This window comes from Crinia signifera, chromosome 9 (genome assembly GCF_055691185.1).
Source record: "Crinia signifera chromosome 9, ASM5569118v1, whole genome shotgun sequence".
Taxonomy (NCBI): domain Eukaryota; kingdom Metazoa; phylum Chordata; class Amphibia; order Anura; family Myobatrachidae; genus Crinia; species Crinia signifera.
In genome coordinates, this window is record NC_139225.1 from 168,987,180 (window position 1) to 169,014,164 (window position 26,985).

At 47.5% G+C, this 26,985-nt stretch overlaps 1 protein-coding gene across 1 annotated transcript in view; it reads right to left on the reverse strand.

The window, feature by feature from the left end:
• ERCC2 (ERCC excision repair 2, TFIIH core complex helicase subunit) overlaps positions 1 to 26,985 on the reverse strand; it is a 104,717-nt gene that overhangs the window by 39,915 nt on the left and 37,817 nt on the right. Inside the window, exons 13-17 of the mRNA XM_083160434.1 lie at positions 24,983 to 25,052; positions 19,876 to 19,945; positions 7,304 to 7,405; positions 5,407 to 5,470; positions 5,201 to 5,322 (exon numbers count right to left, since the gene is read on the reverse strand). Coding sequence (XP_083016560.1) covers positions 5,201 to 5,322; positions 5,407 to 5,470; positions 7,304 to 7,405; positions 19,876 to 19,945; positions 24,983 to 25,052 — 428 coding nt within the window. The remainder of the gene's footprint in view (positions 1 to 5,200; positions 5,323 to 5,406; positions 5,471 to 7,303; positions 7,406 to 19,875; positions 19,946 to 24,982; positions 25,053 to 26,985) is intronic.

The window sequence follows — 26,985 nt, forward strand, 5'->3', positions numbered from 1 at the left end:
CACAGTTAGAGCCATGGTGGGGATCGAACCCATGACCTCAGCGATGTGAGGCAGTAATGCTAACCATTACACCATCCGTACTGCCCTAAATAGCTGGGTATACAGAATGACGCAGTGATGTAATCACCTCTGTATTAGACACTAGGGGCTGTGCAGCTATATAGCAGGGTACACAGAATGATGCAGTGATGTAATCACCTCTGTATTAGACACTAGGGGCTGTGCAGCTATATAGCAGGGTACACAGAATGACGCAGTGATGTAATCACCTCCGTATTAGACACTAGGGGCTGTGCAGCTATATAGCAGGGTCCACAGAATGATGCAGTGATGTAATCACCTCCGTATTAGACACTAGGGGCTGTGCAGCTATATAGCCGGGTACACAGAATGATGCAGTGATGTAATCACCTCTGTAGTAGACACTAGGGGCTGTGCAGCTATATAGCCGGGTACACAGAATGATGCAGTGATGTAATCACCTCTGTAGTAGACACTAGGGGCTGTGCAGCTATATAGCAGGGTCCACAGAATGATGCAGTGATGTAATCACCTCTGTATTAGACACTAGGGGCTGTGCAGCTATATAGCAGGGTACACAGAATGACGCAGTGATGTAATTACCTCTGTAGTAGACACTAGGGGCTGTGCAGCTATATAGCAGGGTCCACAGAATGATGCAGTGATGTAATTACCTCTGTATTAGACACTAGGGGCTGTGCAGCTATATAGCAGGGTACACAGAATGATGCAGTGATGTAATCACCTCTGTATTAGACACTAGGGGCTGTGCAGCTATATAGCAGGGTACACAGAATGACGCAGTGATGTAATCACCTCTGTAGTAGACACTAGGGGCTGTGCAGCTATATAGCAGGGTACACAGAATGACGCAGTGATGTAATTACCTCTGTAGTAGACACTAGGGGCTGTGCAGCTATATAGCCGGGAACACAGAATGATGCAGTAATGTAATCACCTCTGTAGTAGACACTAGGGGCTGTGCAGCTATATAGCATGGTACACAGAATGACGCAGTGATGTAATTACCTCTGTATTAGACACTAGGGGCTGTGCAGCTATATAGCAGGGTACACAGAATGATGCAGTGATGTAATCACCTCTGTATTAGACACTAGGGGCTGTGCAGCTATATAGCCGGGTACACAGAATGATGCAGTGATGTAATCACCTCTGTAGTAGACACTAGGGGCTGTGCAGCTATAAAGCCAGTAACACAGAATGATGCAGTGATGTAATCACCTCTGTAGTAGACACTAGGGGCTGTGCAGCTATATAGCAGGGTATACAGAATTAAGCAGTGATGTAATTACCTCTGTAGTAGACACTAGGGGCTGTGCAGCTATATAGCAGGGTACACATAATGATGCAGTGATGTAATTACCTCTGTAGTAGACACTAGGGGCTGTGCAGCTATATAGCAGGGTACACAGAATGACGCAGTGATGTAATCACCTCTGTAGTAGACACTAGGGGCTGTGCAGCTATATAGCAGGGTCCACAGAATGATGCAGTGATGTAATCACCTCTGTATTAGACACTGTGGGCTGTGCAGCTATATAGCAGGGTACACAGAATGATGCAGTGATGTAATCACCTCTGTATTAGACACTAGGGGCTGTGCAGCTATATAGCAGGGTACACAGAATGATGCAGTGATGTAATCACCTCTGTATTAGACACTAGGGGCTGTGCAGCTATATAGCAGGGTACACAGAATGACGCAGTGATGTAATTACCTCTGTAGTAGACACTAGGGGCTGTGCAGCTATATAGCCGGGAACACAGAATGATGCAGTGATGTAATCACCTCTGTAGTAGACACTAGGGGCTGTGCAGCTATATAGCATGGTACACAGAATGACGCAGTGATGTAATTACCTCTGTATTAGACACTAGGGGCTGTGCAGCTATATAGCAGGGTACACAGAATGATGCAGTGATGTAATCACCTCTGTATTAGACACTAGGGGCTGTGCAGCTATATAGCCGGGTACCAGAATGATGCAGTGAGGTAATTACCTCTGTAGTAGACACTAGGGGCTGTGCAGCTATATAGCAGGGTACACATAATGACGCAGTGATGTAATTACCTCTGTAGTAGACACTAGGGGCTGTGCAGCTATATAGCCGGGTACACAGAATGACGCAGTGATGTAATTACCTCTGTAGTAGACACTAGGGGCTGTGCAGCTATATAGCAGGGTACACAGAATGACGCAGTGATGTAATCACCTCTGTATTAGACACTAGGGGCTGTGCAGCTATATAGCCGGGTACCAGAATGATGCAGTGAGGTAATTACCTCTGTAGTAGACACTAGGGGCTGTGCAGCTATATAGCAGGGTACACATAATGACGCAGTGATGTAATTACCTCTGTAGTAGACACTAGGGGCTGTGCAGCTATATAGCCGGGTACACAGAATGACGCAGTGATGTAATTACCTCTGTAGTAGACACTAGGGGCTGTGCAGCTATATAGCAGGGTACACAGAATGACGCAGTGATGTAATTACCTCTGTAGTAGACACTAGGGGCTGTGCAGCTATATAGCAGGGTACACAGAATGACGCAGTGATGTAATCACCTCTGTAGTAGACACTAGGGGCTGTGCAGCTATATAGCAGGGTACACAGAATGACGCAGTGATGTAATCACCTCTGTATTAGACACTAGGGGCTGTGCAGCTATATAGCAGGGTACACAGAATGACGCAGTGATGTAATCACCTCTGTAGTAGACACTAGGGGCTGTACAGCTATATAGCAGGGTACACAGAATGATGCAGTGATGTAATTACCTCTGTAGTAGACACTAGGGGCTGTGCAGCTATAGAGCAGGGTACACAGAATGACGCAGTGATGTAATTACCTCTGTAGTAGACACTAGGGGCTGTACAGCTATATAGCAGGGTACACTGAATGATGCAGTGATGTAATTACCTCTGTAGTAGACACTAGGGGCTGTGCAGCTATATAGCAGGGTACACAGAATGACGCAGTGATGTAATTACCTCTGTAGTAGACACTAGGGGCTGTGCAGCTATATAGCAGGGTACACAGAATGACGCAGTGATGTAATTACCTCTGTAGTAGACACTAGGGGCTGTGCAGCTATATAGCCGGGTACACAGAATGACGCAGTGAGGTAATTACCTCTGTAGTAGACACTAGGGGCTGTGCAGCTATATAGCAGGGTACACAGAATGACGCAGTGATGTAATTACCTCTGTAGTAGACACTAGGGGCTGTACAGCTATATAGCAGGGTACACAGAATGACGCAGTGATGTAATTACCTCTGTAGTAGACACTAGGGGCTGTGCAGCTATATAGCCGGGTACACAGAATGACGCAGTGAGGTAATTACCTCTGTAGTAGACACTAGGGGCTGTGCAGCTATATAGCAGGGTACACAGAATGACGCAGTGATGTAATTACCTCTGTAGTAGACACTAGGGGCTGTGCAGCTATATAGCAGGGTACACAGAATGACGCAGTGATGTAATCACCTCTGTAGTAGACACTAGGGGCTGTGCAGCTATATAGCCGGGTACACAGAATGACGCAGTGAGGTAATTACCTCTGTAGTAGACACTAGGGGCTGTGCAGCTATATAGCAGGGTACACAGAATGACGCAGTGATGTAATTACCTCTGTAGTAGACACTAGGGGCTGTGCAGCTATATAGCAGGGTACACAGAATGACGCAGTGATGTAATTACCTCTGTAGTAGACACTAGGGGCTGTACAGCTATATAGCAGGGTACACAGAATGACGCAGTGATGTAATTACCTCTGTAGTAGACACTAGGGGCAGTGCAGCTATATAGCCGGGTACACAGAATGACGCAGTGATGTAATTACCTCTGTAGTAGACACTAGGGGCTGTGCAGCTATATAGCAGGGTACACAGAATGACGCAGTGATGTAATTACCTCTGTAGTAGACACTAGGGGCTGTACAGCTATATAGCAGGGTACACAGAATGACGCAGTGAGGTAATTACCTCTGTAGTAGACACTAGGGGCAGTGCAGCTATATAGCCGGGTACACAGAATGACGCAGTGAGGTAATTACCTCTGTAGTAGACACTAGGGGCTGTGCAGCTATATAGCCGGGTACACAGAATGATGCAGTGATGTAATTACCTCTGTAGTAGACACTAGGGGCTGTACAGCTATATAGCCGGGTACACAGAATGATGCAGTGATGTAATTACCTCTGTATTAGACACTAGGGGCTGTGCAGCTATATAGCAGGGTATACAGAATGATGCAGTGAGGTAATTACCTCTGTATTAGACACTAGGGGCTGTGCAGCTATATAGCAGGGTATACAGAATGATGCAGTGAGGTAATTACCTCTGTAGTAGACACTAGGGGCTGTGCAGCTATATAGCCGGGTACACAGAATGATGCAGTGATGTAATTACCTCTGTAGTAGACACTAGGGGCTGTACAGCTATATAGCCGGGTACACAGAATGATGCAGTGATGTAATTACCTCTGTAGTAGACACTAGGGGCTGTGCAGCTATATAGCCGGGTACACAGAATGATGCAGTGATGTAATTACCTCTGTAGTAGACACTAGGGGCTGTACAGCTATATAGCAGGGTACACAGAATGACGCAGTGATGTAATTACCTCTGTAGTAGACACTAGGGGCAGTGCAGCTATATAGCCGGGTACACAGAATGACGCAGTGATGTAATTACCTCTGTATTAGACACTAGGGGCTGTGCAGCTATATAGCAGGGTACACAGAATGATGCAGTGATGTAATTACCTCTGTATTAGACACTAGGGGCTGTGCAGCTATATAGCCGGGTACACAGAATGACGCAGTGATGTAATCACCTCTGTAGTAGACACTAGGGGCTGTACAGCTATATAGCAGGGTACACAGAATGACGCAGTGATGTAATTACCTCTGTAGTAGACACTAGGGGCAGTGCAGCTATATAGCCGGGTACACAGAATGACGCAGTGATGTAATCACCTCTGTAGTAGACACTAGGGGCTGTACAGCTATATAGCAGGGTACACAGAATGACGCAGTGATGTAATTACCTCTGTAGTAGACACTAGGGGCTGTGCAGCTATATAGCCGGGTACACAGAATGACGCAGTGATGTAATTACCTCTGTAGTAGACACTAGGGGCTGTGTAAGTTACCTGTTCGTACCACGATGCCACAATGTTCTCCATATATTGGTAGCTGGTGAAAAACCCCACGATTCCATCAGGGACAACAGCCGACATCTCCAGGAGAAGGTTCCCATAGTTGCGCATGACGGCTGAGGGGTCAGAGGGACAGGAGAAGTAAGAACTGGATTCCAGGGCAGCAGTGTCATAATGCAGAATATATAGTAATCTCTTACCCAGATCTTCTCTTGTCTCATACTTGGAGCTCATCGCTACCTGATCGTTTCCCCGGCCAACAACCTTTGGGACAGTAAAACCATTATTGGTCTATAAGTTCTAGAGCAGGTTCGGCGCTGGTTTCCGCCATTATGACATATACAAATATTTGCATAATAGATGGGTAACATAATTCAGGGGTGGAAAGGGCTTATAAACATACATAATATCATGTATGTATTGTATATGATGCTGCTCTCTCCCGATGTAAACCAGGTACATATACTACCGCTCTCTCCTGCTGTAACCCAGGCACATATACTACCGCTCTCTCCTGCTGTAACCCAGGTACATATACTACTGCTCTCTCCTGCTGTAACCCAGGTACATATACTACCGCTCTCTCCCGCTGTAACCCAGGCACATATACTACCGCTCTCTCCTGCTGTAACCCAGGCACATATACTACTGCTCTCTCCTGCTGTAACCCAGGCACATATACTACCGCTCTCTCCCGCTGTAACCCAGGCACATATACTACTGCTCTCTCCTGCTGTAACCCAGGTACATATACTACCGCTCTCTCCTGCTGTAACCCAGGCACATATACTACTGCTCTCTCCTGCTGTAACCCAGGCACATATACTACTGCTCTCTCCTGCTGTAACCCAGGCACATATACTACCGCTCTCTCCCGATGTAACCCAGGCACATATACTACCGCTCTCTCCCGCTGTAACCCAGGTACATATACTACTGCTCTCTCCTGCTGTAACCCAGGCACATATACTACCGCTCTCTCCCGATGTAACCCAGGTACATATACTACTGCTCTCTCCCGCTGTAACCCAGGCACATATACTACTGCTCTCTCCCGCTGTAACCCAGGCACATATACTACCGCTCTCTCCCGATGTAACCCAGGTACATATACTACTGCTCTCTCCCGCTGTAACCCAGGCACATATACTACTGCTCTCTCCCGCTGTAACCCAGGCACATATACTACTGCTCTCTCGGTGTAACCCAGGTACATATACTACCGCTCTCTCCTGCTGTAACCCAGGCACATATACTACCGCTCTCTCCCGCTGTAACCCAGGCACATATACTACTGCTCTCTCCCGGTGTAACCCAGGCACATATACTACTGCTCTCTCGGTGTAACCCAGGCACATATACTACCGCTCTCTCCCGCTGTAACCCAGGCACATATACTACTGCTCTCTCCCGCTGTAACCCAGGCACATATACTACCGCTCTCTCCTGCTGTAACCCAGGCACATATACTACTGCTCTTTCCTGCTGTAACCCAGGCACATATACTACTGCTCTCTCCTGCTGTAACACAGGCACATATACTACTGCTCTCTCCCGCTGTAACCCAGGTACATATACTACTGCTCTCTCCCGCTGTAACCCAGGCACATATACTACTGCTCTCTCCTGCTGTAACCCAGGCACATATACTACTGCTCTCTTGGTGTAACCCAGGCACATATACTACCGCTCTCTCCCGCTGTAACCCAGGTACATATACTACTGCTCTCTCCCGCTGTAACCCAGGTACATATACTACTGTTCTCTCCCGGTATAACCCAGGCACATATACTACTGCTCTCTACCGCTGTAACCCAGGTACATATACTACTGCTCTCTCCCGCTGTAACCCAGGTACATATACTACTGTTCTCTCCCGGTATAACCCAGGCACATATACTACTGCTCTCTACCGCTGTAACCCAGGCACATATACTACTGCTCTCTCCCAATGTAACCCAGGCACATATACTACTGCTCTCTCCCGGTGTAACCCAGGCACATATACTACTGCTCTCTCCCGGTGTAATGTCTGTGTCTGCCTATCCCCCACTCCCCGCTCACAGCCTGTGAATCACCTCCTGGCACCCCACTTACCATTGGACAGAGACACACACGGGCGAGAGTCATCGTAAATGTTGCCATTGTAACAGGTCGAAAGTCCAAGATTTTGGGGTAAATATCCAAAGGGGAGAGAGTCTGTGGATTACAGGAACATGGTGTAACTAACATTATATTAACAGATACAACAACGTTGAGAAGAAAATACATAGAGCCAATAAAAGGGAGTTATTATTTATATAATGCACACAATCTGCAGCGCTGTACAGAGAATTTGGTGGACTTACCATAGTTAACTCCTTTTCCTTGAGGTCCATAAGATCCATAGGAGTCACATTGGGGTGTAGGTGGAAGGTTGACCGGGCACTACCGTGCAATGCGACCCAATGCAATCAGATCGCATCGGGAGCACATCGCACGGCATACATGCCATCTTCATACAACTTTTACTATATAATGCAGATCGCCAATATATAGTCAATGCAGCCAAGACTTTCTGCTTGCAATACGTGAACGCGTATCGGGATCGCAAGGGTTAAAAACCCATGCAATCCCGATGAGATTTTGACCACACAGTTATAATCTCGTGCAGATTTACCCGTGTGTACACACCATAAGACTTCTTAGTCCCAGGATGCTCCAGTCCACCTCCTTCACACCGTGACCCCAGACCTAGTTGTGTAAGCAAGCCCAGGACAGGATGAGATAATAAATTATAATTGTATATACTGTACCAATATTCCTTAACAGTTTCTTTTATAGTGCACACATATTCCGCAGCGCTGTACAGAGAATATTACCAGTTATCATATAGCACACACATATTCCGCAGCACTGTACAGAGACTATTATTACCAGTTATTATATAGCGGACACATATTCTGCAGCGCTGTACAGAGAATATTATTACCAGTTATTATATAGCGCACACATATTCCGCAGCGCTGTACAGAGACTATTATTACCAGTTATTATATAGCGCACACATATTCCGCAGCGCTGTACAGAGACTATTATTACCAGTTATTATATAGCGCACACATATTCCGCAGCGCTGTACAGAGATTATTACCAGTTATTATATAGCGCACACATATTCCACAGCGCTGTACAGAGAATATTATTACCAGTTATTATATAGCACACACATATTCCACAGCGCTGTACAGAGATTATTACCAGTTATTATATAGCGCACACATATTCCGCAGCGCTGTACAGAGACTATTATTACCAGTTATTATATAGCGCACACATATTCCGCAGCGCTGTACAGAGAATATAATTACCAGTTATTATATAGCGCACACATATTCCACAGCGCTGTACAGAGAATATTATTACCAGTTTCTTATACAGCGCACACATATTCCGCATCACTGTACAGAGACTATTATTACCAGTTATTATATAGCACACACATTCTGCAGCGCTGTACAGATAATATTATTACCAGTTATTATATAGCACACACATATTCTGCAGCGCTGTACAGATAATATTATTACCAGTTATTATATAGCGCACACATATTCTGCAGCTCTTTACAGAGAATATTATTACCAGTTATTATATAGCGCACACATATTCCACAGCGCTGTACAGAGACTATTATTACCAGTTATTATATAGCGCACACATATTCCGCAGCGCTGTACAGAGACTATTATTACCAGTTATTATATAGCGCACACATATTCCGCAGCACTGTATAGAGAATGTTATTACCAGTTATTATATAGCGCACACATATTCCGCAGCGCTGTACAGAGAATATTATTACCAGTTTCTTATACAGCGCACACATATTCCGCAGCGCTGTACAGAGAATATTATTACCAGTTATTATATAGCGCACACATATTCCACAGCGCTGTACAGAGAATATTATTACCAGTTTCTTATACAGCGCACACATATTCCGCAGCGCTGTACAGAGAATATTACCAGTTATTATATAGCGCACACATATTCCGCAGCGCTGTACAGAGAATATTATTACCAGTTATTATATAGCGCACACATATTCCGCAGCTCTGTACAGAGACTATTATTACCAGTTATTATATAGCGCACACATATTCCGCAGCGCTGTACAGAGACTATTATTACCAGTTATTATATAGCGCACACATATTCCACAGCGCTGTACAGAGAATATTATTACCAGTTTCTTATACAGCGCACACATATTCCGCAGCGCTGTACAGAGAATATTATTACCAGTTTCTTATACAGCGCACACATATTCCGCAGCGCTGTACAGAGACTATTATTACCAGTTATTATATAGCGCACACATATTCCACAGCGCTGTACAGAGAATATTATTACCAGTTTCTTATACAGCGCACACATATTCCGCAGCGCTGTACAGAGAATATTTGAGCATTCACATCCGTCCCTGCCCCAGTGGAGCTTACAATCTATGTTCCCTACCACATGTACACGCACACACAGACATTCTAGGGTTAATTTGAACCCATTCTCACACACACAGACAGGAGAAACCGGTAACAATAAAAACAATAAAACCCCAAAAGTCAGGTGCATTGAGTGTGGGTCCTGTGGGTCCTATACACCTCGAGGAAAAGGAGTTAACCATGGTAAGGTTCGCACAATGCCCTTTTACCACCGCAGGGTCTAAAGTTATCAACAGGAGTCATATTGGGGATGTCCCACAGTAGTAAATTAAGGGAGGGAACGCTCCTGAGTGGGGAGGACACCCCTGCACCAAAAGGAAGCCTCATGAGTAACAAAGGCATTGACAATATTAATAAAAGGACAAAGTGTCAGCTTTGCAGAGCTATTGGTGTTCTGCCCATAAAGGACCTACAGATCGAGTAGAGTGGGCAGACTTTGCTCTTGTATACGCCTCGGATATTGTCATGGGCAGCCATCTGGCCAGCCTCGCTTAGGGAATCCAAAAAGTATAAGAGGGAATGGTACTTATGTAGTATCTGGACGCCCGATTATCGCATCGCATCCGACCAAATCGCTTGCAATGCGATGGACCCGATTTTCCATAGGATTCTATGGGAAAAAGGGTCCTTTTCATTTCCCCACTATCCAACTACGCATAGAGTTGGATATAAACCTGTGGCGAGCGCAGCGTGCCCCGCGAGGGGACGCGGATTCGTTAAAAAGTATTCCGCTTCCGCTCGCCACAGGTTTATATCCAACTCCATGCGTAGTTGGATAGTGGGGAAATGAAAAGGACCCTTTTTCCCATAGAATCCTATGGAAAATCGGGTCCATCGCATCGCATGCGATTTGGTCGGATGCGATGCGATAATCGGGCGTCCAGATACTACATAAGTACAGAGGGAATCTGTCCTCTTGTATTGTATGTTCAATGCACCACTGGAAGGAAGTATGACAAATACAATAGTAAATGCGGGAAGAAAGGGAGATTTAGGTCTTAACTGTAAAATCTCTTTCTTCTGGGTCCTCAGGAGACACAAGGCTGCTGGTTGGAATAGCCTGGCCCCAAATGGGTTAAACATTTTGCCTCCTTGGTAGCCCAGGCTCCTCCTTCCCCAGTCAGCCAGTTCTTGATAGCAAGTCCAAAAGGTGGCCATACATCAGAAAGATATTGTACCCAATCATACAATCTCAAATGATTGTAAAATGGATTGTATGCAGATTGTGTGCACATTGTTTGTACACAATCATACAATCTCCCGGCCCCTGGAGATTGAAGATTGCTGATCTGACGTGCTGCACGTAAGATCAATTGTGATTGGGGGCAGATTGCATGTGCGTTTAAGTACATGCAATCTGTCTTTAGATGGCTCATACAACCAGAGTCCTGTGACACAGAGGGGGGGGGGGTTCTGAGTACCCAGAACCCCCCCCCCCCCCGAGGAATCTGAGGGCCCTACTCTGAAAGCTGAGGGTCCCCTCTTTCCATGGGTACAAGAATTTTAAAAAATCGGCCCTGGGGAACCGGAGATATCTGACTTCAAAGCAGTGGTCCCCATCCAAGCCTGTTAATTGCTCTCCCCAGTCAGATATTTCAGTTTCTGTCTGACAGAGTTTTTCTGAGGGTATATTCCAAAATCTGAGACTCTCCCCCTTTGATGGACACTAGTAGCTTGTCTCTACTGTGCCCAGAACCAGAGATATCAGCCTTCCAGCAGCTGGTTACTGCTCCAGCTCCACACACCTGGTATGTAGTGTTATATACCCCTTGGAAGATTGTTCTGCCTCCTGAAATCTGATCTCCTAGTCCCCAATACCATTTGATAGGTGGGATCCTCTAGTTTTTAATTCCATTAAAATCTAAGAAATCTATTTCCTGGAACTGGAGATATCTGCAGTCAAGCAAGCTGTCCTCCCACCAGACAATTATGAATAATAAGCCCACTCCACTATACACCCCTCCTCTGCATATTAAACATCCTCTACCACCCTGGAAGTTATGTATCAGGACCCCTTCATTCAGCCCAATGCCCCCATCTCATCTTCCACCATCTGTGCAGTAAAGGGGTAATTATTGGAAATTACTGATCCAGGCCCTACATGCTGAGCGGTTGATATAATACCCCCTACCACCTGTGGGACATCAAAGCTTCCCCCACCCCTACTCTACTCTGCTGTTATGTATGCATGTATGTATGTATGTATGTATGCATGTATGTATATACATATACACACACACACACACACACACACACATACACACACACACACATTTGGTCTATCTATAATACTTTAACTGACCCCGGCTTTGCTCCACCCCTCTGCAAACCCCCATCTGAAAATCGTGGCAGTGAAGATGCTGGGAGCCGCAGAAGTATCCAAGCGTCAGACGGGCGGGCGGCTGAAGAGAGCGGTGGTCGTCCTTTTGCACAATTATGTAACTACTCTGAAAAAAAATGGATATTTGGTACTCCTATCCTTTTGATCCTAGTAGGCCAGCCCCCTATTGAAATGAAGCTTCAATCATACAATCATGCAGCAGATGGATTGTTTGATGGATTGTATGACAGATTGTGAGTACATTGTGTGTCCAAAACTCACCAAGGACTGCCGGGGAGTTGAAGGAAAATTGGACACAATCATGATTGTAAGACCGGTCTTTCTGATGTATGGCCACCTCAAGGCAGGAGACAGGAAGGAAAAGGAGAACCACATACAAACGTCTCCAGTCTACTGGAACCCAAACATTCTTGTCCACACAACAAAGGGACAATGAAAACAGCAATTAATAACTGAAGCCGGTGCGGCAGGGAGGAATCCCTGTGTCTTCCGAGTACTTAGAAGAAAGAGATTTAACAGGTAAGACATAAATCTACCTTTATTCTTCGGTCCTCAGAAGACACAGGACTGATGCTGGGACTAAAGCAGCACCCTAAGGCCGGTTTCACACACTCCGGCTCCTGCCGGACGGTGAAATCCCGCACGGTCAGGAAACCGTGCCGCACACAGTAGTTTATCATGGAGGGGATGGCCACAGCCCGGCAGCCGTCCCGTGTGAATGGACACAATAGTGTCCATTCACAACTAATGTGTGCGGCACGGCTCCCTGGCCGTTCGGGATTTCACCGTCCGGCAGGAGCCGGAGTGTGTGAAACCGGCCTTAGTGTGGGGACTCGCCTGAGATCCATTAGAATCTGGGGAAACCACCGCGAACAGTACATGAAGCACCCACAGACTGAGCGGAATAAGCTTGAACTCCTGACAGAACCAGGAGAGATGAGTTCAGGTAAGCCTTCAGAATGACACAACAAAGCCAAAGGGCTATGGTCTGATTAGTAGAAGGCCAACCACATTTGTGAAACCCATACTGAACAAACAGCGCATCAGACTTTCTAAGGTCCCTAGTCCATAGATCTGAAGAGCCCGGACTACATCCAGGGAAGACCACTCCGCAGAAACCCCCAACCTACTGTAGGCTGGGACAACGATTCCCTGATTCAAGTGGAACCTCGACGCCACCTGGGGAAGGTGACCCGGTCTGGTCTGGACAGCCGTATCCAGGTGAAATATCAAAAATGGGGAATGGCAGAGAGATCCGAGACTCTCCTAGCTGAAGCTATGGCCACCAGAAAAACAATATGATCTCTGAGAACCAGGGAACGATCTCGCAGAGCCACTGGAGGACCAAAGGGCCCGATTCAGGGTGGCTCGGCAAGTTGCAAATATCACAGCTTACTGAACACCTGAGATGCCGCTCGTCCAAACGCCAAAGGCAGACGTATTGGAGGTTCCACAGAGAGAGCCTGGCGATCGGAGTACCAAACCCTCCTGGGCCAACCCATAGACCATGTGACCAACAAGGTATCCACAATGCAAGGTCCCGGGTCCGAGACCTATATCTCAGAACTTTGTAATTGTAGCAAGAAGCCATCAGATCACATCTGGTCTGCCCAAACGTCGGAACAGCATTTGGAACACCTCCAGGTGGAGCCTCCATTCACAAGAAGTCCACCTTGACAGAGCAGGAATCCATTTCACCGCCCACTGGAAGATGCAGGAGGTCTCCGCCATAGCCAACCAACTGCAAATGACACCCTGATGATGGATATAAGTGACCGTCATCGCAATGTCAGACTGTACCTGCACCGTGTGCCCTGGAGCAATTGCTCTTCCAGACAGTTAAAGAGCCCAGAAGATCGCCCGTAATTCCAGTAGGTTGTTAGGCAGCCTACTCCAATGAAAGTGCTGCTGACAAGTGACACCCACCCATCCGTGGAGGCTGACATCCGTTGTGAGAATGACCCACTCCAGAATCCAAATATCCTTCCTGCCCTGAGATTCTGATCCAGAAGCCACCTGAACAGCGAAAGGCACACCTCCAGGGTTAGAACTATCATCTGGGACTGGAGCCTGGCATGAGATACCCACCATTTATCCAGAATTTGCTATGCTATATAAGAAACTGTATATAAATTAATTACTCACTAACACATTGGAAAAGATCCACAGGTGGAGCTAATTATTTCACTTTTGATTCTGTGAGGAGACATGGAAAACATGCACTGTGTGGGGACCGAGTTTGAGAATCTGTGGTTTAACCAGTTTGGTGCCAGGCTACTCCAACCCTACGCCTCCTGAGGACCAAAGAATAAACACATTTTCTTGCCCTAATCATTGTCTGAACGACCACAGGAGAAACAAAAATGGAAAGGTGAAGGGCCCCAAAAATAGGTTAAATAAGTACTCAGATATATGGGTCCTACCGCACAATAAAATTCCGATAGTCATTTAAGGGTGTCCGTCTATTCCTTCTTTCTTCCACACTCCATGAAAATACAGAAAATATACATGGATCAGTCCGAAAGTCCTACACAACAATCTTCAAGTAGGGATGGATGCTGTATCTGTTCCTTTACACCCAGTGTGTTCCGGTTTATTCTTTAAGGTTCACCACGTGTCGACAAATAGGATCTAAACTCACATGTATGCTTACATATATAAAACAAGGCATATACTCATCAAGGTTTCTTTACAGGGGATAAGGTTTAATCTCCGTTCATACCCTCAATAAATGCTTACAAACCTGGAAGAGCTATTCTTTGTTCCTGACGTGGGAAGAAAAGTACTCTTCCCTCCTGTAGCCTGTCTTATAATGGCTTCCAATTCTGAGCCGAATAATAATTCTCCCTTAAATGCCAGTGCTTCTAAGGATTTGGACTCGCTGTCAGCCTCCCAAAGCTTTGAGCCATAAACAGACACCGCTGAGATACTAGAAAGCACTTTGACAGCTTCCTCACCAGCTTCACATGTACTCAGCTGCTGCTTTATGCTTTTCAGCCAAAGCCAAGGCCTCTGTGTCTGCCTGTAAGCCGGAACAAAGTGTATAAAGCCATGATAGCGTGGGCTAAGACACCCATGCGGAGGCAATTACAGGTCTGAGGGAATAACCCACTCCCTCCAATGTGGCTTTTTAACAGCCCTTCAGTTTTTTGTCAACTGGATCTTTAAATGCTGCCCCACCTTGCACAGGTAAGAGCGTGGCTTTAGATCAGTGGTTCCCAACCCTGGTCCTCAAGTATCCCCAACAGTGCATGTTTTCCAGGTCACCACACAGAATCACATGTGCTGTAATTAGCTCCACCTGGGGATCTTTTCAAATGTGCCTGAATAATGAGTGCACCTGGAAAACGTGCACTGTTGGGGTACTTGAGGACCAGGGTTGGGAACCACGGCTTTAGGTAGTCTGGCAACTGAAGCGTCTACTAATGGGACATTTTCCCACAACTTAACATGCTCCTCCGGCATTGGGTATAGGCCAGGGTTGCCGACCCTCCCGGAATTTCCGGGAGCCTCCCGAAAATAGGGTATCCCCTCCCGGCCCCCGGAAGGGTGGGCAACCCTCCCAGATTCAGGGGGGACCCCCGCTGACCCCCGGATTGCGGCATTAAAATGCCGCAATCCTCGGGTCTCAGAGGAGGGGGCGGAGCTAAAACGGCAAAATTGCGTCATTTTAGCCCCGCCCCCTCCACGGAGATCACTGAATTCACTGCTTTAACAACATGGGGGTGGGGCTTAGTGATGTCACTCGTAAGCCCCGCCCCCTGAGCGGCTGATGAAACTCTCCTCTCCGGGCTTCTCCCGGAGAGGAGAATCTTTAAGTCGGCAACCCTGGTATAGGCTCCAAAATCTTTTTGTCAGAGTTTTCCAAGCCCCACTTAACAAATCCTGCATTCCCTCATCCGAGCGTCTCTGCGCTGCCGTTTGAAAACACCCTGCACAGGAGATTTATCTTCTACAGGGAATTTCAATGCCTGGTTCCGGAATGTCAATATTATCTGCATTGTCCCAGTACTTCTCCGGCCCACATTCTCCCTCCTCCGCAGAATCCACATTCAGGATACGGAGAGAGGCTACAGACTGTCAGGATTGTTCAGGACTAGAAAACTGCTCCATAAGAGCATTAAAACGTTTGAATTCCCTGCGCATGACCTGCAGAAGGGCTGGTTCCCCTTGTGATAAAGGAATGGAACTAAGGGACTGTTGTGAGGATGATGAGGGTCTAGGTGATTTTACCATCTCATCCCTCTGTCTGTTTAAAACCTGTACTAAGGCTGTAACAGATCTGCCCAAGACAGCAAGGCTCCTCTGGGTACAGCATCACAAACAGGGCAGATATCCCCTTAGCCATCTGTTCTGGTGTTAGCCACAAATCTTGCAGCAAGATACCGGGACCAGCACTCCCCCTCCCATACCAGCAGAATGCCTCTCTGTCATGTTTACTGAAAACACAGTGCAAAATGTCAGGCGACAGTACTGAGCCAAAGTATGCCGTGTACTTATCTGTCTGCTGGGGAACTTCAGCGTGGCTCAGGAGAAACTGGTCACTGTGTAGGAAAACCTTCAGCTCCGCAGCCCAGTGCTTCCAAAAGGTGCCAAACACAGAGTGCAGGAAGAGACCAATGTCCCTGCCACAGCTCTTTGGTGCCATCTAACCCCTGTAGACCGCTCCCAAAGGCATCTTCTCCTATTCCCAGTGCCTCCCCCTCTGTTGGGGATCACTTGGAATCGCCCAGTCCTGGGCTAATGTGACAGGCTGCGCCCTCCTAAATGGAGTCCAGCCTGTAAGCCCAATCCAAGATGGCGGCCACCATCGTGGGGGCGCTCGTTCTCTAGGTTCCCCACTGCGGGGAGCCGGTTCAGGGGTCCCCCGGGAACAGGAAGCTTCTGTTCCATAGAAGCCAGAAGCGCTGCACAGGGAGACCAGGCAGCGTCTCCCTGCGCACAGGACGCTAATCCTCATATTGTTCCTGCCCTAATTAAGTGTAAAATGAATAAAATAAAAAGCACCTAGCTATCTCTCTTCTGGCTGCTGCACGCAGCCTGTTCAGCATAGCACCCACTCCAGTGGGCATCTAAATGAAACTGAGGAATGCTGGGAGGCAGAAGGGAGGAGCCTGCCTCTAAAAGTTTAGCATAGTTGCCTGGCTCCTTTGTATCCTCCTACATCCCAAGGTCAAGCTGCGTCACCAGGATAGATGAAAGAGAAAAGATTAATCTAATTTCCTTAGAATATCCAACAAACAACAAGGTGGACATTATATGAAGTGTCCAGAAGATAATCAGATGACATCAGAAGTCTCCGTTACCGACACCTTATCCACGGGACAGGTTTTTATGGTGCCCATACATTTGTTTGATGGAATGTGATGCGATATCACGCTTGCGACTTCCCTTGAAGCTCCCCATGCGATAAATCGCATCACAAGTGTTATTTGGGCATTCGATGTACATACAATCATCCGATAAATTGCAGGTGATGGAATGAGGGCTGGCCTAAATAAACTGGGAAATCGCACATCATGTTGCGATATATCACGTGTTAAAAAAACACATGCGATTCGATAGCTATGATGTGCAACAGATAATATCTTGAAATTAAAGATTAAAACCCGCGTCGGGTGACACATGCGATTGGCATAAGATATATCGATTGTAAGATAGATCTCACAAGTGTATGGGCGCCATTATGTTGATCAATGCACCAACTCCCTGATTCTGGCTTGTTCAGAAGGGGCAGAATTTGGCCCCGTTTCCAAAGGTGGGGGTCTGCGCACGCAGAATTTCATCGGGGGGGGCACTGACCTAGTCGCTAGGCTGCGAAGGTATGTAACCTAGCGACATCGGTCCAGTATGGTAGAAGCAGGGCATAAAGTGGTCATGCAGAGGTGGGGGAACTCATTTCTCTATGCCACCTAATTACACCCCCTCCCCTACCCCCATTAGGCAGAGACAGGGCCAGTGGTAGGGTTTTTGGCATTTCCTTGCAAACTACAATAGTTTTCTGTGAGGGCCAATGCGGAGGTTAAAATGTTCCACCTCACCATTAGGAGGCGGGGGAACTCAGTTCCACCCCGTTCCCCCTCACTTTAACCCCTGGGTAGAAGTGTGGTGGAAATCCCATAAAAGGATGCGCTAATGATGCAGGTAAGACCAGCGTGGTTCTTGTGTGGGGTCGGAGGGAACAGCCACTAATTGGGCAGGGGGTAAATGGTCCGTTTAGTATGGGATAAACCTTCAGAGTAAGGAGCACAGGGCCGAGATGCTCCAAACAAAAAATGCTGTAAAAACCCAATTTTCAGGGTTTGTACAGAATTTTCATATGCAGCAAAGCCCCACCACCGGGCTTCACTGCAGGAGGGTTATGCCAGTTCTGCATGGCGTAACCCCACAGAAGCCTATGGGCTACCCTTCACGCCAATCCGTGCTGCCCCCTTCCACAGCCTCCTGCTGTGCTGCCCGGACCAGTGACCTCCTCATCCCTGCACCTCTTCTGGGTGCAGGGAGGAGGAAGCGGAGCCCTGGCAGCCAGGTAAGGGTGCAGGGAGGGAGGGGGGACCCGCACCCAAAACGCAAAGGACAGCTCTCCTTTGCATTAATAATCGCATATGTTAGGTCATATGCGATTATTAATAGTGCGAATGGCGGCAACGTGTGGCGGAGGATGATAGAGAATCCCAGAGAGATAAATCCCAATATTGCCATGTGACAAACAATGTAAAGTATATATTCTTATACCCTACTTTACACCAGCAGGTAGGGGTCGGTAGAAACAGGATAGATGTATCAGACAGGAAGGATCTACAGCACAATGCAGAAACAGTATATGGAGAGACTGCAGTGACTGGTAGCATTAGCGCTCTGTGCAACCTGGTCCTGGGGGAGACCGGACCCAGCGATCCCAGAGACTTGCTGCAGACTGAAAATAGGAGGGAGGAGCAGCCCAGACAAAGGAAACCTGGAGGAGTTCCTCCTATACTTCCTCCTATGGCATGCTATATTATACCCTGGGATGGCTGGCCTGCCCTACAGCCCCACCACCAGTGCTATCATATCCCAGTGGTGGTCTAGTGTAGAGGCACGGGGCAGCCCTAGCGCTGCACACAGCTCCCTCCAACTAGTCTCCACAGCCGGAGCGCGAGACTACAATGACACGACTCCCAGCGAACCGGGAGTCGTCTTACCCGACTTCTCCATGCTACGGATGTAGTCGGGGCAGTCAGCGGTGGATGCTAGCTACCCACTGCCAAAATGACCAAGCCAGGCACTGGTGTTGCGTAACCGGCGGAGGTAGCAGGAGCTGCGGTGTGGGTGGTACTCTATTCCGCTGCGCAGAAAACAAAACACATAAGTTATGGCTGCTGAAAGCAGGCCTGCAACAACTGGTGAATCAGCATCCTGGGACGGTCAACTGTTTGGTGCTCGGTCAACCTACCACCTACACCCCACTGTGACTCCTATGGACCCTGCAGAGGAAATAGATTATTATCATCATTTATTTATATAGCGCCACATGGGTCCTGCAGCGCCTAACAATACACAACTGGGCAAAACAAAAAAACAACTTACACACTTATACAGAGACGGCGCACGGTAATAACCAGCAGACAAACAGCAGCTTACATTAACGGTTTGAAGCTTATAAACAGTGCTCGTCATTACAGAGTGCCGCCGCACTGGATATACATATATATATATATATATATATATATATATATATATATATATATATATATATATATATATATATATATATATATATATATATATATATATATATATATATATATATATATACACACACACACACACACACACACACACACACACACACACATCTCTCTTACCCCAGAAGTGATGACGACAGACTGAAATCGCTGAAACACTGGTTTAATAGCGAGCGATGCGTCCAGGCAGCTGTAGGAGAGTTACAGAAGATACAATGGCAGCGGTGAGGAACGGCCAGTTACATTGGCGGAAGCTTCTAGCGTATTGCTGAAGGACACGTATCGACAGGCAAAACCATCACAAGCTGGATCACACTACAATTCCTCAGCTCAGGATCTTCAAAAGACTAAGAATACCCCATTCAGACATACACAACACTCCAGTGACTAGCGTATGTCTGAATGGCTCTACCCGGGATACCTGTGCACCTGCAATGGACCTGGGATTGTATGGGGCAGTATGTCTGAAAGGGGTATTAATGACACTTATGGGGTGATTCATCACTCGGTCCCCAGCGTATTCATGCTGGGGACCGATGGTGTGGCTCTGCGCATGGGCGATTATACAGGGTCTATCACAGTTGCCGGGATGTTTGCTTGGTAAAAGGGGCGGACAGGGGTATGGCGCACAGGGATGCCCAGCATTTCCTGGGCGCGCCCAGAAAAGTGCTGGGCGCCACCATGCAAAAGCAGGCATGGCGAAGCCTGCATTGGGTGGGTGGCAGCACCCGCCCCGTTCTCGGACATTTCAGTTTAGACTGACTTATTTGAGAATGAAGGAAATGTCATTCTATGGTCAGCGTACCCATCCATTCGCATGCTTCAGAAGGGAGTCACAGGGAGTTCCTTCGTTCACCCAGCGTCAAGCCGCTTGCTAAGCAGTGCACGACTGCTGCTTATCGAGTGGTCCTGAATCCTCCCTTTAGTGAGAATTGTAGAACCAATAGTCTGGAACATTTAAGGCTGGGGTAGCCAACCCTAGTCCTCGAGAGCTACCAACAGTGCATGTTTTGCAGGTCTCCCCACAGAATCACAAGTGAGCTAATTCGCTCCATCTGTGGATCTTTTAAAATGTGTCAGTGATTAATGAGTGCAGCAGCTAGGTTGTCTGGAAAATGTGCACTGTTGGTAGCTCTCGAGGGCTAGGGTTGGCTATCACTGATCTAAGGTATAGATGGAAAGTCTTATACATCCATATTAAGCTGTGTACACACGCTTCGATTTTTCCCTGTTTGCTTATATAAGCAAAATTGAATCCACATTGAATAGATTTTAGGACACTTTCGATCTGCATTCGATTTGATGCGCGCTCCCGTTTTTTCAAAATCGAAAAGAAAAATAGACTGGGCAGCCAAGGAAATATTGAATTCGATCCAGTAAATCGAATGTGTACAATGCACCATGAATGTAAATCGAATTCGATATCTAATGCAAAAGTACAGATCTAATAGAAAATCGAACCTAACATCGAATCTAAAGCAAAACGAAGTGTGTGTACAAAGCTTTACGCAGATCAGGTTCCACTTTGTCAGGGAGGCAGCGAGAAGACATTTGTGGAGCACACAGTAAATATTTACATGGTTATTACTGTTCCCAGTCTATGAAACGGGACACTCAGGACACTAATCTGGGGCCCACACGGATGGTAAAGAACCCTGCGCAAAACGTGGGGTGGAGGTCAACCATTTTCACAGGCCTAGACAACCTGTGGCCCTCCAGCTGTTATGAGACTACACATCCCAGCATGCCTTGCCACAATTATAGCATTCTCAAATAACAAATTTGTGGCAGGACATGTTGGCACTTGTGAGTTTTACAACAACTGGAAAACCACAGGTTGGCCGGACATGCTGTATACCATAACCCAGTGGTAGACAACTACCAACAGTTCATGTTTTCCAGGTCTCTGCACAGACTCATAAGGGAAATAATTAGCACACCTGTAGATCTTTTAAAATGTGCCAGTGAGTAATGAATACACCTGTGCTACAGCTAGGTGACCTGGGAAATGTGCCAGTGAGTAATGAATACACCTGTGCTACAGCTAGGTGACCTGGGAAATGTGTCAGCGAATAATGAGTACACCTGTGCTACAGCTAGGTGACCTAGGAAACGTGCCAGTGAGTAATGAGTACACCTGTGCTACAGCTAGGTGACCTGGGAAATGTGCCAGTGAGTAATGAGTACACCTGTGCTACAGCTAGGTGACCTGGGAAATGTGCCAGTGAGTAATGAGTACACCTGTGCTACAGCTAGGTGACCTGTGAAATGTGTCAGCGAGTAATGAGTACACCTGTGCTACAGCTAGGTGACCTGGTAAATGTGTCAGTGAGTAATGAATACACCTATGCTACAGCTAGGTGACCTGGGAAATGAGTCAGCGAGTAATGAGTACACCTGTGCTACAGCTAGGTGACCTGGGAAATGTGTCAGTGAGTAATGAATACACCTGTGCTACAGCTAGGTGACCTGGGAAATGTGTCAGTGAGTAATGAGTACACCTGTGCTACAGCTAGGTGACCTGGGAAATGTGTCAGTGAGTAATGAGTACACCTGTGCTACACCTAGGTGACCTGGGAAATGTGCCAGTGAGTAATGAGTACACCTGTGCTACAGCTAGGTGACCTGGGAAATGTGCCAGTGAGTAATGAATACACCTGTGCTACACCTAGGTGACCTGGGAAATGTGCCAGTGAGTAATGAATACACCTGTGCTACAGCTAGGTGACCTGGGAAATGTGTCAGTGAGTAATGAGTACACCTGTGCTACAGCTAGGTGACCTGGGAAATGTGTCAGTGAGTAATGAGTACACCTGTGCTACAGCTAGGTGACCTGGGAAATGTGTCAGTGAGTAATGAGTACACCTATGCTACACCTAGGTGACCTGCGAAATGTGTCAGTAAGTAATGAATACACCTATGCTACAGCTAGGTGACCTGGGAAATGTGCCAGTGAGTAATGAATACACCTATGCTACAGCTAGGTGACCTGGGAAATGTGTCAGTGAGTAATGAATACACCTGTGCTACAGCTAGGTGACCTGGGAAATGTGCCAGTGAGTAATGAATACACCTGTGCTACAGCTAGGTGACCTGGGAAATGTGCCAGTGAGTAATGAATACACCTGTGCTACAGCTAGGTGACCTGGGAAATGTGCCAGTGAGTAATGAATACACCTGTGCTACAGCTAGGTGACCTGGGAAATGTGCCAGCGAGTAATGAATACACCTGTGCTACAGCTAGGTGACCTGGGAAATGTGTCAGCGAGTAATGAGTACACCTGTGCTACAGCTAGGTGACCTGGGAAATGTGCCAGTGAGTAATGAATACACCTATGCTACAGCTAGGTGACCTGGGAAATGTGTCAGTGAGTAATGAATACACCTGTGCTACAGCTAGGTGACCTGGGAAATGTGCCAGTGAGTAATGAATACACCTATGCTACAGCTAGGTGACCTGGGAAATGTGTCAGCGAGTAATGAGTGCACCAGCTAGGTGACCTGGGAAATGTGCCAGCGAGTAATGAGTGCACCTGTGCACCAGCTAGGTGACCTGGGAAATATGCCAGTGAGTAATGAGTACACCTGTGCTACAGCTGGGTGACCTGGGAAACGTCTCAGCGAGTAATGAGTGCACCTGTGCACCAGCTGGGTGACCTGGGAAATGTTTTAGTGTCAATTACTTTTAGACACTTTTTTTGGACAGAACCATGCACATATATCACTGATCTAACTCGCCAACCAGTTCAATTTATCTGGGGATTTTTGATAAGGTTTAGGATGGAATTTGAATAATCTCACCCGGTTACATTTGATTTTGGTTGTCACAACACCGAAGGCTCCCATATACTAGTGAGATTTGGTCAGATTTGACCCAATTCTGACAGATTGGGTCGATAACTTGGACCAAAAACTCATGTTTTTGACAGATGAATCTGATGTGCAGCCTGGAGCCGGGCAGGGGGATGCTGGAAGCTAATGGGGGGATGCGGAGAGGTGGGCCGGGGAGGGTCTGTGACCGATTAGCGCTACTTGTGTGTGTTCACGTGCAGTGATGACACCTTTGTATAGCAAATCAAATATACATATCTGGTGCATCAAGGAATATGGCGTTGTCCATATAGTTAACCAAAATATGGGTTTCACATAATGGGTGAATAACAGAAAGCCATCACGGTGTAGTATTTAAAATATCGGAACAATTTAATTGTGTGCATTAAACTCACAATAGGCAGAATACATCTCCAAAGGCAATGCTGCTACAAAGTAGATTCCTCTGGATCCAGGTCACCTCGAAAGCCAAGAGGACGACTCACTGAAGAAGGACAAGTGAGTCCGAAATGCGTAGTGTTGGTACCTACCTGCATCTGCCGATTCCCCCCGATTCCTCTGCCGCACAAGAGGACCCCATAATGGTTCAGCGAGTCCTCCTCGTGGCTTTCTATCATCGAGGTGACCTGGATCCAGAGGAATCTACTTTGTAGCAGCATTGCCTTTGGAGATGTATTCTGCCTATTGCGAGTTTAATGCACATAATTAAATTGTTCCGATATTTGCTTATTCACCCCTTAAAAATGTATCTAAATTAAAACCAAACCCATACAAATGACTGGCCAGCCACTGATTGGCTGAGAAAGCCCTCATTCATTTGTATGTGGGCACGGCACCCGGCTCCTCCTGCCCATCTCTCCGCTACACTAAACCCCCCCCCCCCCAGTCCGGCTCACAGCTCCCCGGGAGTTGCAGGTGACAAATTGCATGGGAGTTATCACATGCGAAAGACTTTTCACATTAAGGGGCAGATTTATTAAGCTCGGTGAAGTGATAAAGTGTCTGTTTTTTATCACTGGCCAATCAGCTCCTACCTGTCTTGTAACTTCACAGGTAGGAGCTGATTGGCCGGTGATAAAGTACCAGCCACATTATCACTTCACCCATCTTAATAAATCTGCCCCTAAGTGCCTAATCGTATTTTAGCCCTCCCTGGGAGCTGCCGGGGTAATCAGGACCGACTTGTACGAATATATGGAGGCCTTTACTGAACTTTGTTTGTCTTTCACCTTGAGGCAGGAACAGATTCTCAATAAACAAAATAATTCTCCAGAACAACAAGCGTCTCATTAATTACTAACAGGCTGCTGAAGGCATTATGCTGTGTGTAATGCCAGAGGAAGAGAAGAGGTAGAGGGAATGGTGGGGGCGGACAGATAGAAGGAGAAGCCGTCACCTGAAGTTTAACACCGGGTTACTGATACTTGGAGTTCGGTCATCAAATGGCTCCATAATGATCATAAATCCTGTGGGGGGAATAGAAAGAGAAGAAAACGAGAGTCAGAGAGAGACAGAGGCACAGACAGACAGTCAGTCAGAGACAGGATGGGTACTGGGTGAGACAGAGAGCGGGAGTACTCGGTGTGTGTGTGTGTGATAGGAGGATGGTACTGGGTGGGACAGAGATGGAGTACACTGTGTGTGTGTGATAGGAGGATGGGTACTGGGTGGGACAGAGATGGAGTACACTGTGTGTGTGTGATAGGAGGATGGGTACTGGGTGGGACAGAGCGGGAGTACTCGGTGTGTGTGTGATAGGAGGATGGGTCTGGGTGGGACAGAGATGGAGTACACTGTGTGTGCGAGATAGGAAGATGGGTACTGGGTGGGACAGAGAGCGGGAGTACTCGGTGTGTGCGAGATAGGACGATGGGTACTGGGTGGGACAGAGATGGAGTACACTGTGTGTGCGAGATAGGAAGATGGGTACTGGGTGGGACAGAGATGGAGTACTCGGTGTCTGCGAGATAGGAAGATGGGTACTGGTTGGGACAGAGATGGAGTACTCGGTGTGTGTGTGATAGGATGGGTACTGGGTGGGACAGAGATGGAGTACTCGGTGTGTGCTAGATAGGACGATGGGTACTGGGTGGGACAGAGATGGAGTACTCGGTGTGTGCGAGATAGTACTGGGTGGGACAGAGATGGAGTACTCGGTGTGTGCTAGATAGGACGATGGGTACTGGGTGGGACAGAGATGGAGTACTCGGTGTGTGTGTGATAGGAGGATGGGTACTGGTTGGGACAGAGATGGAGTACTCGGTGTGTGTGTGATAGGATGGGTACTGGGTGGGACAGAGCGGGAGTACTCGGTGTGTGCGAGATAGGACGATGGGTACTGGGTGGGACAGAGATGGAGTACACTGTGTGTGTGTGATAGGAGGATGGGTACTGGGTGGGACAGAGATGGAGTACTCGGTGTGTGCTAGATAGGACGATGGGTACTGGGTGGGACAGAGAGCGGGAGTACTCGGTGCGTGTGTGATAGGAGGATGGGTCTGGGTGGGACAGAGATGGAGTACTCGGTGTGTGTGTGATAGGAGGATGGGTCTGGGTGGGACAGAGATGGAGTACTCGGTGTGTGTGTGTGTGATAGGAGGATGGGTCTGGGTGGGACAGAGATGGAGTACTCGGTGTGTGCTAGATAGGACGATGGGTACTGGGTGGGACAGAGAGCGGGAGTACTCGGTGTGTGCTAGATAGGACGATGGGTACTGGGTGGGACAGAGCGGGAGTACTCGGTGTGTGCGTGTGATAGGAGGACGGGTCTGGGTGGGACAGAGATGGAGTACTCGGTGTGTGTGTGATAGGACGATGGGTACTGGGTGGGACAGAGATGGAGTACAGTGTGTGTGTGTGTGTGTGTGTGTGTGTGTGTGTGATAGGACGATGGGTACTGGGTGGGACAGAGATGGAGTACACTGTGTGTGTGTGATAGGACGATGGGTACTGGGTGGGACAGAGAGCGGGAGTACTCGGTGTGTGTGTGATAGGAGGATGGATACTGGGTGGGACAGAGAGCGGGAGTACACTGTGTGTGTGTGATAGGAGGATGGATACTGGGTGGGACAGAGATGGAGTACACTGTGTGTGTGTGATAGGAGGATGGGTACTGGGTGGGACAGAGAGCGGGAGTACAGTGTGTGTGTGTGTGTGTGTGTGTGTGAGATAGGAGGATGGGTTCTGGGTGGGACAGAGATGGAGTACACTGTGTGTGTGTGTGATAGGACGATGGGTACTGGGTGGGACAGAGAGCGGGAGTACACTGTGTGTGTGTGATAGGAGGATGGATACTGGGTGGGACAGAGATGGAGTACTCTGTGTGTGTGTGTGTGTGTGTGTGTGTGTGTGTGATAGGACGATGGGTACTTGGTGGGACAGAGATGGAGTACAGTGTGT